The sequence below is a fragment of the Macaca nemestrina genome, chromosome 6, assembly GCF_043159975.1.
Source record: "Macaca nemestrina isolate mMacNem1 chromosome 6, mMacNem.hap1, whole genome shotgun sequence".
NCBI lineage: Eukaryota > Metazoa > Chordata > Mammalia > Primates > Cercopithecidae > Macaca > Macaca nemestrina.
The window spans coordinates 67,285,037-67,300,095 of NC_092130.1; the positions used below are offsets into that span (position 1 = coordinate 67,285,037).

Here is a 15,059-nt window from a genome sequence, read left to right on the forward strand (position 1 = left end):
CTAGGTCTATTTTCATTTATTTATTTATTTATATTTTCTTATTTCGGGTCTCTGTTTACACCACTGGGTCTAAAAGCAGACTCCTTCAGGAGTAGAGATTGTGGATTCCTTCATTAAATAAAGAATTCTAACCAGCTGAGATGCTAGCTAAAGAAAATAAGGATTTCCTAGTAGCAGAAGGAAGGAGTAAATATCAACTGTAGCCTGTAACCAGCTATAGCCTGTAATCAGAAGCAATGCTTAGGCTATGCATATTTTCTTGCTTTTACGTATATATGCATGTCCCTTTTTCCTCTTACTTTCTCCTATTTTTTTTAATTATTTATTTATTTTTGAGACAGTCTCACTGTATCGCCTGGGCTGGCATGCAGTGGCGCAATCTGGGCTCACTGCAACCTCTGCCTCCTGGGTTCAACCGATTCTCATGCCTACCCCTCCTGAGTAGCTAGGATTACAGGTGTGCACTACCATGCCCAGCTAAGTTTTTGTGTTTTTAGTAGAGACGGGGTTTCACCATGTTGGCCGGGATGGTCTCAAACTCCTGGCCTCAGGTGATCTGCTCACCTTGGCCTCCCAAAGTGCTGGGATTACAGGTGTGAGCCACCATGTCCAGCCTCTCCTATCATTTTATATAGGATGAGTTGGTATTGGTGAAACTCATAATTTAGTAGGTAGGTTACATATCTGGGTGGATTTTAATACCATTTATATATGCCAAGAGTGAAGAATCTGAACACAAAATCAAGAAAGCAATCCTACTTACAGTAGCTACAAAAATTATAAAATACCTAAGAATAAATTTAACCAAAGAAGTAAAAGATCTCTACAAGGAAAATTACAAAACTCTCATTAAAGAAACTGAAAAGGATTCAAACAAATGGAAAGATCCCCATGTTCATGGATTGGAGGAATTAGTATTGTTAACCCATTTGTGCCTAGTGTTCTATTATTGGAACGCTAAGCTTGTGGGAGTTATTTATCTCCTACTGCTCAAGGTCATTGCCAAGGTCTGATTTTTCACACACAAAAAAATTTAAGGCTCCAGCATAAATGAGTTAAAATGTTAGTACTCCCCAAAGTGATCTGTAGAGTCAGTGTAATCCCTATCAAAATGCCAATGTCATGGTTCACAGAAATAGAAAAAAAAAAAAAATCCTAAAATATATATGGAACTACAAAAAAAAAGAGAGAGAGAAAAAAACCCCAAATAGCCAAAGCCAATCCTGAGCAAAAAGAACAAAGCTGGAAGGATCACACTACTTGAGTTCAAATTATACTACAAAGCTGTGGTAACCAAAACAGCATAGTACTGGCACAAAAGCAGACACATAGACCAATGAAACATAGTAGAGAATCCAGAAATAAATCCACTCATCTACAGTCATCTCATTTTTGACAGAGGCACCAAGAACATACAGTAGGGAAAGAATGGTCTCTTCAATAAATGGTGCTGGGCAAAGTGGATATCCATATGCAGAAGAATGAAACCAGACACCAGTCTCTTGCCATACACAAAAATCAGAACAGATTAAAACCTAAACATAAGACCTGAACTATGAAACTACTCAGAGAAAACATTAAGGAAATGCTCTAGGACATTGAGTCTGGGCAAAGATTTTTTTAGTAAGATCTCAAAAGCATAGGCAATGATAGCAAAACTAGACAAATGGGATTACATGAAACTAAAAAGCTTCCACACAGCAATGGAAATAATGAAAGTGAAAAGAGAAATTACAGAATGGGAGACAATATTTGCACACTGTCCACTGGCAAGGAATGTAAGGAACTCAGTAGCACAAAAAACAAATCTGATTAAAAATGAGCAAAGATCTGAATAGACATTGCTCAAAAGAAGACATACAGATGGCCAACAGGTAAATGAAAAAGTACTCAAAATCACAGTGAGATATTCTCTCTTCCCAATTAAAATGGTTTCTACCAAAAGCATAAGGAATAATGGATGCTGGCCAGGATATGTAAGAAAGAGGAAGTCTCATACACTCTTGGCAGAAATGTAAATTACTACAACCACTATGTAAGACAGTATGAAGATTCCTCAAAAAACTCAAAATAGAACTACCATATGATCCAGTAATTCCCTTACTGGGTATATATCCAAAAGAAAGGACATCATTATATTGAAGAGATACCTGCATTCCCTTGTTTATTGCAGCACTATTCACAACGGCCAAAATTTGAAATCAGTATCAGTGCCTATCAACAGATGAATGGATGAAGATACATACAATGCAATATTAACAGCGATAAAAAAAAGAATGAAATCCTCTCACAGCAACATGAACGGAACTGGAGGTTGCTATGTTACATGAAAAAAGCCAGAAAGCACAAAAAGACAAATATCGCATGTTCTTACTCATGTCGGAGCTAAGGAAGTAGATCTCATGAAGACAGAGAGTAGTTTGGTGGTTTTTAGAGGCTGGGAAGGGTAGGCAGGAGAGGGGGATGAAGAGAGGTTGAATAATGGGTACAAAAATAAGGTAGATAGAAGAAGTAAGACCTAGTGTTTGATAATTCAATAGAGTGACTATAATATTTTATATTTCAAAATAGCTAGTAGAGAATAATTTGAATGTTCCCAGCATAAAGAAAAGATAAATGTTGAAGGTAATGGATATCTCAGTTATCTTGACTTGATTATTACACTGTAAAAATGTATGAAAATGTCACAGGTACCCTGAAAATACATATCTATCCTGTATCAGTTAAAAAAAAAAGTTATAGCTTCTTCTTTTTGCAACTTTGAGCACTGCTAGTATGAAATCTTAGCGAGTTCTCCATCAGAGAATACAAAAATGATTCAATTGACTGCCACCTGTTTGGCCCTTTGGGACACCCCATGCCACTGAGCCAACAAGCAAAGAAGGAAGTTACTCTACTGGCTGGAGTAACTATCAAGAGGAAATTGGAACACTGAGTACTATGTCTGAATACCTAGGATACCTTCTAGTAATTATCCAGTAGTAAAAGTAGATTAGAACAACCCAATACAGGTCAGGCCAAATACAAGTCAGTCCACTAAGGGCTAGGCCCTTGAGGAATAAAGATTTTGGATTACTTCATTAAGTAAAGAACTCATTCTAACCAGCTGAGATGCTAGCCAAACAAATAAAATATGGATTTCCTAGTAGAGGGAAGTTATAAATATCAACTCTAGCCTCATGACCAGTAGCAGAAAAGATGGCTAGGCTGTGCATATTTTCTTGCTTGTATATGTGTATATGTGTATATATATAAACACACATACACACACACATATGCACTTTTCTTTTTCCTCTTATTTTCTCCTATTATTTCAAATAGGGTGAGTTGGTACTGGTGAAACTCATCATTTAGTAGGTAGGTTACATGATATCTAGGTGGATTTGTCATTGAACTAGAAGAGTGAAGATCGCTTTACTATACTATTGTTAGGAATAATGTTTAAAATTTTAAGGAAATTGAATCCTTGTAAAGTTCCAGTTAATATAAAACTCAAAAAAAGGAAAAAATTATAAATTAAAAAATAAAAAATAATCAAATTATTTTTTAAAAACCCTTATATCCCACACTATAAATGATGGTACTTTGAATCTCTCATTTTGAAAAGATGAACCTATTTAAATTGAATTGAGGGATGACTACAGAGAAGGTTAGTATCATTGCTATTGCAATTTAGAAATTGTGGTGTGGATAAGAGGGTGCATACAGTTGGTCACTGAGTAGCTAAAGAGGGTAGAGACTATGATAGCTGTTGTCTAGCACTTTGATACCATTCCCACCCCTCTCTTTATCCTCCCCAGAATCAAAGAGGGCCAGGGAACTCTCTCTCAGACTCTCTTACCAGCTGGGTTCTGGATAGAGTTTTAACTGTGCCGATGAAATGCACTCACGTGGGTTTGGAAGGCAGAGGGAGGTGGGAGCTATTCTCCCTCAGCCCATGGTGGTGCAAAGTCAGTAGCAGTTGCTGATCTCTGAGGGGTTCACAGCCACAATGGCAAATCTGACAGCTCTTGGTGGCCTCTGCTCACCTCACTTTTCTGCAACCCTTCCAACAATTTTGCAGGCATGGAACTAAGTTAAATCCTTTCCACTTGAAACATGCAGTGCAGTTTGTTTTCCTAACTGAACTCTGCCTAATGCATCCTAAATCCTATCTCCTAGGATTAAACACTAAACACTTTATACATAAGGCCTTCTGAAAAATTTTATTCATGAATAATTTTAAACAAATCTGATCATAAAACACGCACTGTTTTGTAATATGTGCTCTTTCTCTTTAAAAAAGCCACTGTTATGAGTGGCTTTTTTTAATGTTAATCTGACTTGGGGAGATTATACAGTGGGATGGGGGAAATGGCAAAATATATCAGTAGCTCACTGGATGTGAAAAGAAAATAAAGAAGGATTTCTAAGCAAATTAAACATAAGATCTTTTCTTTCCCAAGGAGGTTATTTTCTTTTCTGTAAGCTACTCTCATAACGTCAGCTTCTCACTACCAAGTCTCATGAGTTGTTCATATTCTCTGCTTCATCTCCCCTTTGCTCATTAGCTCACTGCTGCTGTGTGGCTTCTGACTCCAACAGTTTACCAAAACCCGCTTGCTGTGAACTGACCTGTGGTGCCCCGTTTGCCAAATTCATATATTGAAGCCCTAGCCCCCACTATGATGGTATCTGGAGATGAGGCCTTTGGGAGAGAATCAGGGTTAGATGAAGTCAGAAGAGTGGGGCCCTGTCTTAGTCCCTTTGTGTTGCTAGAAAGGAATATCTGAGGCTGGGTAATTTATAAAGAGAAGAGGTTTGTTTGGCTCACAGTTCTGCAGGCTGTACAAGAAGCATGGCACTGGCATCTGCTTCTGGTGAGGGCTTCAGGCTGCTTCTCCTCATGGCAGAAGGGGAAGGGGAGCCGCCTATGCAGAGATCACACGGCCTGAGAGGGAGGATGTGCCAGGCTCTTTCAACAGCTCGCTCTCCAGGGAACTAATAGAGTGAGAACTCACTCACCCACAAGAAAGGGCAACAATTTCCTCATGAGGGATCCACCACCCCCACGACCCAGACACCTCCCACTAGACTCCATCTCCAATATTGGGGATGAAATTTCTACATGAGAGTTGGAAGGGACAATCATTCAAACCACAGCAGGCCCTCAAGAAGGTATATTGCCTTTTTTTTTCTTTTCTTGTTTTTAAATTATACCTAAGTTCTGGGATACACATGCAGAACGTGCAGGTTTGTTACATAGGTATACATGTGCCATGGTGGTTTGCTGCACGCATCATCTACATTAGTTATTTCTCCTAAGGCTATCCCTCACCTTGCCCCCCACCCCCTGACAGGCCCCAGTGTGTGATGTTCTCCTCCTTGTGCCCATATGTTCTCATTGTTTAACTCCCACTTATGAGTGAGAACATGCGGTGTTTGGTTTTCTGTTCCTGTGTTAGTTTGCTGAGAATGATGGTTTCCAGCTTCGTCCATGTCCCTGCAAAGGACATGAACTCATTCTTTTTTATGGCTGCATAGTATTCCATGGTATATATATGCCACATTTTCTTAATCCAGTCTATCCTTGATGGGCATTTGGGTTGGTTGCAAGTCTTTGCTATTGTGAATAGTGCTGCAATAAACATACATGTGCATGTGTCTTTATAGTAGAATGATTTATAATCCTTTGGGTATGTACCCAGTAATGGGATTGCAGGGTCAAATGTTATTTCTAGTTCTAGATCCTTGAGGAATTGCCACACGGTCTTCCACAATAGTTGAACTAATTTCCACTCCCACCAACAGTGTAAAAGTGCTCCTATTTCTCCACATCCTCTCCAGCATCTGTTGTTTCCTGACTTTTTAATGATCGCTATTCTAACTGGTGTGAGATAGTATCTCATTGTGGTTTTGATTTGCATTTCTCTAATGACCAGTGATGATGAGATTTTTTTCATATGCTTGTTGGTCACATAAATGTCTTCTTTTGAAAAGTGTCTGTTCATATCCTTTGCCCACTTTTTGATGGGGTTGTTTTTTGGTGTATTGCCTTTTAAGAAGAGACACAAGACAGCTTGCATGTATATTCTCTTCCTTCCAGCCATATGGGGACGCAGGGAAAAATCAACCATCTGGAAGCCAGGAAGAGCCCTCACCAGAAAGCAGCCATGCTGGACCTTGATCTTGGAGGATCTAGGCTCCAGAACTGTGAGAAAATAAATTTCTGTTGTTTAAGCCACCCTGTCTATGGTATTTTTTTATGGCAGCCTGAGCTGACTAAAACACCTTTCTTGAAAATCACCAATGATTTCTTAAATGAAAAATCCAGCGACCTTTTCTTGTCATTGGTCCCTTTCTATGGCATTGACGCTAAGCCATGTTTCCTTCCTGATGGCACTCTTCTTAAACTTCTAGGACCCTGCAGACTGTAGATCTTCTTTTCCCTCCATGGAATTTGTCCGCAGCCTGGGCTCCTATCCTAAACTCTCTCTCTCACATGTTTCACCTCATACAGCAGCAGCCCCAAGGCACAGACCCCTCCTATCTCTGTGATCTCAGCATTGGCACTCAACCCTTCTGTTTAATGGGGCTGCAAAATGCCCCCTCATTTGAGGACAGAGAGATAGCATCCCAGAGTCTCTATCTACTGTAATATAATCTGACTGCTAAGATTTCAGGCCTGCACCAGGAGCTTGATGTTTCTCCTGATCTTTGGGCACACAGTTGCCTATGTGTTGTTGGTATCATGTACATCTTGATGTACATGCAGCCAACAACACACAGGCATCTGTTCATCTTCATGTTGTTGCATTTCAAACACTGTAACCAAAACCTCCTTGTCTGCCAGCAAAACATATTGTTCTGATTAATTTACAGTCTAAAAAGTATAGTGCAATGAAATAAAAATAAAACCCATAAAGAAGATGTATTTCTCGTTCCCTGCTTTCCTGTGTGATCTATATCAACCTCTTTTTTTAATATTTGGAAGTTCTTGAATATGGATCTTATATGAGCTCTTGTTAAGACAAAAATGGATTGTTATATTCATAGAAGAGCATTTCAAATCCCATTTGTTCAGTTATTCACCAAAAGATTCATAGATGAGTCTGATCTTCTCTATGCTATCTGAAAAAATAAGGGGAGATAGTATTGAAGAAAGAATGAGGACTTTATTCATCACTTATTTCCTGTACTAGATTCTTTCAGAGAACTAAAAGGAATACATTTCCTTCCAATAGTTTTTAAAAAACAAAAACAAAACAAAACAAAACAAAAACGAAACTTTGTTCTTTAAAAGAAAGCCAGCCATTTAAAGGCAAGTCTACTTTTAATTTAAGAAAGAATGCAGTTCACCCAAAAAACCACCAGGTCAAGTAGGGTGGATTAGTTGGCCACAGCTGACTGACAGCTTGACAGCTGTCAAGGCAGGCAGTTGACCATCTGGGTCTTCTCCACAAATCATTCCAATACAGTGGAAGGCATGAACGTGTACCCAAAATGAGAGAGATAATGTGGATAGTGACATGACAGTCTATCAAATGCTGTTGACTCCATAGTATTTTGAGCTTGAAGTCTGGAAAGCATGGTAAGAATTATACTTCCATTGACTTTTCCCTCTTCTGATTAAATAATTTTACCCCTAACCAATAATGAGAAGGAATCTTTAATAAATAATGAAATATCTTTTCCTTCAGTCATGACATTATAGTTGACCCTTTAACAATATGAGGGTTATGGGAGACAACCTAGGCAATATCATTCTGCATGGAGCAAGGGCAAAGATTTTATGACAAAGACACCAAAAGCAATAACAACAAAGCAAAAATTGACGAATGGAATCTGATAAAGCTTAAGAGCTTCTGCATAGCAAAAGAAGCTATCAACAGAGTAAACAGACAACTTACAGAATGGGAGAAAATATTTGCAAACTATGCATCAAGCAAAGGTCTATACAGCATCTATAAGGAACTTAAACAAATTTACAAGAGAAAAACAACCCCATTAAAAAGTAGGCAAAGGACATGAACAGACATTTTTCAAAAGATATACATGCAGCCAAAAAGCATATGAAGAAAAGCTCAATATTGCTGCTCATTAGAGAAATGCAAATGAAAACCACAATGAGACACCATCTCATACCATTCAGAATGGCTACTATTAAAAAGTCAAAAAATAACAGATGCTGGTGAGGTTGCAGAGAAAAGGGAACACTTATACACTGTTGATGGGAGTGTAAATGAGTTCAATCATTGTGGGAAACAGTATGGCGATTCCTCAAAGAGCTAAAAGCAGAACTACCGTTCAGCCCAGCAATCACATTACTGAGTATATGCCAAGAGGAATATGAAGCATTGTATTACAAAGAACACATGCACACAAACGTTCATTGCAGCACTCTTCACCATAGCAAAGACATGGAATGAACCTAAATGCCCATCAATGACGGATTAGATAAAGAAAATGTGGTACGTATATACCGTGGAATACTATGCAGTCATAAAAAAATACAAGCTCATGTCTTGTGGGTTAACCTTAGCAAACTAATGCAGAAATAGAAAACAGAATACTGGGTGTGGCAGCTAAATGATAACAAATGGACATAACGAGGGGAACAACAGACATTGGGGCCTACTTGTAGGTGGAGGGTGGGAGGAAAGAGAGGAGCAGAAAAGATAACCATTGGGTACTGGGCTGGGTGATGAAATAATCTGTACAACAAGCCCCCATGACACAAGTTTACCTGCGTAACAAACGTTCACGTGTACTCATGAACCTAAAGTAAGAGTTAAAAAAGTCCCAACAATATGAGGGATAATGGCACCAACCCCTACAATGTGGAGTTAAAAATCCAGATATAACTCGTGACTCACCAAAACCTTAACTACTAATAATCTACTGTTAACCTGACAAAAACAAGAAATGGGGAAAGGATTCCCTATTTAATAAATGGTGCTGGGAAAATTGGTTAGCCATAAGTAGAAAGCTGAAACTGGATCCTTTCCTTACTCCTCATACGAAAATTAATTCAAGATGGATTAGAGACTTAAATATTAGACCTAAAACCATAAAAACCCTAGAGGAAAACCTAGGTAATACCATTCAGGACATAGGCATGGGCAAGGACTTCACGTCTAAAACACCACAAGCAACAGCAACAAAAGCCAAAATTGACAAATGGGATCTAATTAAACTAAAGAGCTTCTGCACAGCAAAAGAAACTATCATCGGAGTGAACAGGCAACCTACAGAATGGGAGAAAATGTTTGCAATCTACTCATCTGACAAAGGGCTAATATTCAGAACCTATAAAGAACTCAATCAAATTTACAAGAAAAAAACACACAACCCCATCAAAAAGGGGCAAAGGATATGAACAGACACTTCTCAAAAGAAGACATTCATACAGCCAACAGACACATGAAAAAATGCTCATCATCACTCACCATCAGAGAAATGCAAGTCAAAACCACAATGAGATACCATCTCACACCAGTTAGAATGGTGATCATTAAAAAATCAGGAAACAACAGGTGCTGGAGAGGATGTGGAGAAACAGGAACACTTTTACACTGTTGGTAGGACTGTAAACTAGTTCAACCATTGTGGAAAACAGTGTGGTGATTCCTCAAGGATCTAGAACTAGAAATACCATTTGACCCAGCCATCCCATTACTGGGGATATATATACCCAAAGGATTATAAGTCATGCTGCTATAAAGACACATGCACACGTATGTTTATTGTGGCACTATTCACAAACAATAGCAAAGACTTGGAATCAACCCAAATGTCCATCAGTGACAGACTGGATTAAGAAAATGTGGCACATATACACCATGGAATACTATGCAGCCATAAAAAAGGATGAGTTCTTGTCCTTTGCAGGGACATGGATGCAGCTGGAAACCATCATTTTCAGCAAACTATTGCAAGAACAGAAAACCAAATACCACATGTTCTCACTCATAGGTGGGAATTGAACAATGAGATCACTTGGACACAGGAAGGGTAACATCACACACTGGGGTCCTATTGTGGGGAGGGGGAAGGGATAGCGTTAGGAGATATACCTAATGTAAATGACGAGTTAATGAGTGCAGCACACCAATATGGCACATGTATACATATGTAACACACCTGCATGTTGTGTACATGTACCCTAGAACTTAAAGTATAATAATAAAAAAAAGTCTACTGTTGACTTGAAGCCTTACAGATAACATAAGCAGTCAGTTAACACATAGACTAGTATCTATTAGGTTGTGTGAAAGCAGTTGCGGTTTTTTCCATTACTTTCAAAAGCAAAACCACAATTACTTTTGCATCAACTTAATGTATATATTTCATGTATTTATGACATATCTTAAAATTTTTTTTTGTATTTCTAGGCTACACGATTCATCTGAGGTTTTTTCAAGTTGTCACAAATTTCCAAAAAATTTTCAAATACATTTATTGAAAGAAAATTTGCGTATAAATGGATTAATGCAGCTCAAATCCATGTTGTTCAAGAGTCAACTACATAGTGTCTCATTGGTGTGAAATTTAGGAATTAGGCTGTGCTAGTAGTTGCATAATCTTAGGTAAGTTGCCTCTTGAAGCCGCATTTGTCTTGTTTGTAAAATAAAGGTAGTGGTCCTGGCTAAAACAGTCTTTAAAATCCCTTCCAGTCTGCCAGCCTGTGACTTTTCTGCCACTGCTGGTCGTTACATAGGCAAGTGTACAATCTAATGCCTGCCTCCTTAGGAGCATTGGTTATGTTGTTTAAACTAGGAGCAAGCATTAATCGTTGCATCTCTTAAAGCAGCTTGGAAGCACTTCCCAGACACTTCTAAGTGAATGAAAGAATATGCATTTGGAATCCTGTGAGTTGACCCTTTATGTTCCAAGGAGAGACACCTGAGAACTTTGTCATTCCATGATTATAAACCTACCACTACAGAGTGTCACTTTCAACATTTATCATTTTATCAGAGCTGCTATTTTTCTGGTTTCAAATGGCCACTTTTTTTTCCGTGTTTTTACATTTTCCTCTTTTCATCACCAGCATTAGCAGTTGGTGTTTTTTTGGGGAGGCATTTTTTTCCCCAAAGAAATAAGTTATTGCTTGAGAAGAATGCCTGTATACACAACAAACAGAAGTCATCTTCAGATGCTGTTGTGCTGTGTCATTAGCCACACAGCCTCACCAGGCGTCCTCAAGGCTGTGCAGAGCCACTGCAGAAGCACAACTCAAAACCTCATCTTTGCAAAACTGACAGGGACTCTTAGTGTGTTTTACTTACTCCTTTGCTCTTGATGGAACAGTGCTCCTGAATGGTAGAGAAGACCCCCGGTCATCAGTGTGCCACGCGTACTGCAATCACAAATTGAGTTAGTTTACAATTTGTCATTTCCCGGTCCCAGGTTCCAGCCTCCTTTCAGGAATGATGCCAATGAGAGATAAGGATATGCAGCTCCATGATTTTTTACGAAAGTCAGTGGGAGACCCAACGGGGCTGCATGAACTTTGTAATATTTAAGCTCAGTTTAACCTTTTTATACCTCATTCTTTGTGGCACAAGATCTTCCCTGTTCTCACAAGGTAGCTTTCCACCTCTAATGACTATTACTTTGTTGGCATGTGTTGTTTTAGTTCCAGAATACTTACAATGATTACCATAGCTGGAATGCATTTCTCCTCTTCTCATTTTATCTGTTTCCACACAAGATCTTGGCAACATTTATTCCTTCCCCTGAATTCCTAGACTTTCCACATTGTATTTTTATTTCTTCCATCTAACCCTGATTATTTGCATCCTCTGGTGCAATATGTTTTCCTTTTGCTCAAACTGCCCAGTCAACAAGTAGTCTGAGTGCCTCTCCATCCTTATGTTTCCATCCTGTGCCATATTTTGGTTTCAGCCATAGTGAACCACTTGTTCCCCTCCAAGTTCTGCACATTTGCAGCTCCTCTGAGCCTTTGCCTGTGCTATTCCACACATGTGACCTAACTGAAATCTACTTGCCTTGAGACTCATCTTGAGTGCTTCTCCACCCAGGAGGTCTTCTCTGGTCACTCCCCACTGGCAGCCCCAGATATTCCACCTGTGTTCACCCACAGCATCCTTCTTGGGTTGTGAACATCTTTGTCTCCTTGAAGACAGAATCTGTGCAGTGTTTGTGGTCCTGTCTTTGTTTTGGTGCTCAAATACATTGAATGGGAATTTTTAGTTTGCATGTTGTGACACAGAAAACCTACTGCCTAATGTAATACTGTTCTCCTTCAGACTGTGCTCTGACCTCAGTAGGGAATGTTTCTACAATAACAGCTTCCCTTTCCCACACCTTCTCAATTCACTCCTTTATAAAGTTCATCCTAGTAATCTCTAGAAGTAATTCTGTACAAAGCAGGAGATTTGGCAGGAACTGTATACTTTCGAATCTGGCAAGCCAGGAGGGTTTAAGGTGGCTATTAAAGATTTTACAAATGCCATTTATACCAAAGAAACAGCAGTAGCATTTATCACTTGCTTTCTTGGCTGCAAAAAAGTCTCGGCTGAGCCAAAGCTGATTACGTTGGCCATGCAAGCAAGGTAATTTATTCATCATACACAAAATCTCCCCTTAACTAAAATCTGAATTTTAAGTGCTGACTGAAAGGAGAGCTAACGTATCTATCAGTGCACAATCGTCCCGTAGACCAAAAAGGCACTTAAGAGTACTTTTTAATCGTTTTCTTTCCTAAACCTAATTATTGTTGACTTTTGCTTGCAGATGTCTAATAATTAACTTATTCATAGAACATTAGTCTGTATTTTTTTTTGTCTTCACCACTCTCTAATTCATATTTTGCATGTCGTGGGGCTTTATATCTACATAAAGCTTTTCCAGATTTCTGGGTAGCTTTTATTAACAATACCTTATAAAACACAGGCTCAGCTGAATCCCTTTCCTGGGAGAAATTTGATATCTTGAGAGAACCAAGATTTCTGTTCTTCACCTTTCTCTGATTTATAGATGTGTCTCCCGCTTGCCTCCCTAAACTCTAAAGATCACCACTCATCATCTTGGTCCACCCACAATCCAACACTGTAGACTTTCTTCTCTGGTTGTTGACAACTTAAAATGAATGCCAAGCTGAGATTTCTCCTATTCCTAGCTTTCTTCACAGACAACCTGCCCTTGAGGCTGAGCAGACCTAAGTGGGCATTCCACTCCCAGTTAAATCCCCTGACAGTTTCCCCTACTTGTTTACTTGCAAAATAGATCCTTCAAAGAGGGTTAATTTTGCTGTCTCCATCCCTGTGTCCAGTGTATGTGTGGTGGTGGTAGTGTGGGAAGGGGACACTGCACGTGCTCTGAAATACATACTGCAATTTTAAGTTTCTCAGCTTGCTAATAGTACAATGAAGAGACCAGAGGTTGAGGGACCCCTGAAGGGCTGAGAATAGGTAGATGTGTGTATACAAATAAAACACGGTGGGGTTTAAATGTTGTCTTCTTGTTAGCAAGTGCAAATTAAAGGAAATAGGCCACTGAGTGGTGTTCTTTCATTCAGTGTTCCGTTTTCTCCTCATTGTATCCTCTCTTCCCACCCCCTAATTCTACCTCCTTTCTTTGGGAAGTTAGCCTCGTCTTTCTTGGGCATGCTGATCCATGTATCTTTCCAAAACGTCTAGTTGGATCTGCACAGATGAGGTGCTGGTTTCTCAGTAGCTCCAACCCCATCTCCAACCTCCAGCCTCCTTCAGGAAGGAAGCTCCTGTGGGCCCTCCACGTGGTAGGGCATGCCGTTGCTGTGTGCTAGACTCTTAGTTATTTGGTTCAATAGTAGCCTCAGTGCTAGCAGTCTTAGTTCTTTTTCCCCTCGGAATTTGAGGAGGTGAAGAAATCTCGTTTCTTCAGGAATCTTTAGAGGGGAAGAGTTTCTGCAGGCTGATAGATGAATCTCGTTCGGTACATGGGTATGTTATGTGGACACAGAAGTAACCTTTCAGCTTCACTCGCTGACCATAGGTGTGACCATCTATTTGGGCTGGGAGAAATCCTGGTCCATGTGGCCTGGGGGAGAAATCTATTTTCTCTCTGAATGTCTTTTTCTTGTCCTTAAAAGACATATTCTCTAGGGGTTGTCTTAAATCCTCTGTCAGTGGTGGCCAACTCTCCTTTTTTCTCAGGGAGGAAGATGAGTACTCAGAACTGCGATCAGAACTCAGCCAGAGCCAACACGAGGTCAACGAGGACTCTCGAAGCATGGACCAAGACCAGACCTCTGTCTCTATCCCCGAAAACCAGTCTACCATGGTCACTGCTGACATGGGTGAGTCTGCCTGCCGTTACCACCAACCCAGAGTTTGGTTTCTGGATTGTAAGAGAAATTTTAGAAATGTGAGGCAGCCTGAATGAAAATTTAATTTTTCAAGGAGTTTACTGAGTGGATGAAGTCACATGTATTTCAGTCCCTTACACATTACTTTGTTGGTCAAAATGGAACTGAAGCTTTCTGCTCTGATACAATTGTGATTCAAACATAAGTCACTTCTATTTGAAAATTCTGGAAGTAGGGAAGCAGTTTAAAAGGCTATTACAGCATTCCAAATTACGGTAATATCTGAACTATGATGGTGGTAATGGAAGGGATGGGATGGGGGCCAACACATTGCAGTGGAAGAACCCCAAGAGGTTTTAACAACTACTTGGGTTGGGTAAGAAGGAGGAGTCCAAAATGACTCTAATGTGTTGTTCCTCAGTGACTAAGAGAAGGATCATATATTCCTTAGTAAGGAAGTTTTGTTGAGAAATGAGTTGGGAAATAGTCATATTATGTTTGAGGTTGTAGAGAAATATCCATATGTAAATATCTGGTACGATGTATTTTAAACTGTAGGGTGTGACCTATTGGGTCTTGAAATTATATGAAAAAGTATTTTTAAATGAAAGCTAATAGGAAAGCAAGTGACAGTACTGTTTCATGAAATTTGTTTCTTGCATGTTTGTAGGCAGTAAGTTGCCAAATGAATGTTCTAACTGGGTTGCAGTCAAAATGTTACAAAACCACTGGTCTTGCCTACCTGGATATTTGGAAAGAGATT

The 15,059-nt window shown here is 39.4% G+C and overlaps 1 protein-coding gene across 6 annotated transcripts in view; it reads left to right on the forward strand.

Annotated features, from left to right (window-relative positions):
• The window catches only part of LOC105499974 (MCC regulator of WNT signaling pathway), a 480,351-nt gene that overhangs the window by 367,464 nt on the left and 97,828 nt on the right, over positions 1-15,059 (forward strand). For all 6 annotated transcript variants that reach the window (XM_011772875.2, XM_011772876.3, XM_024787157.2 and 3 more), the window contains one exon: positions 14,145-14,287. In XM_011772875.2, the coding sequence (XP_011771177.1) occupies positions 14,145-14,287 (143 nt within the window). The remainder of the gene's footprint in view (positions 1-14,144; positions 14,288-15,059) is intronic.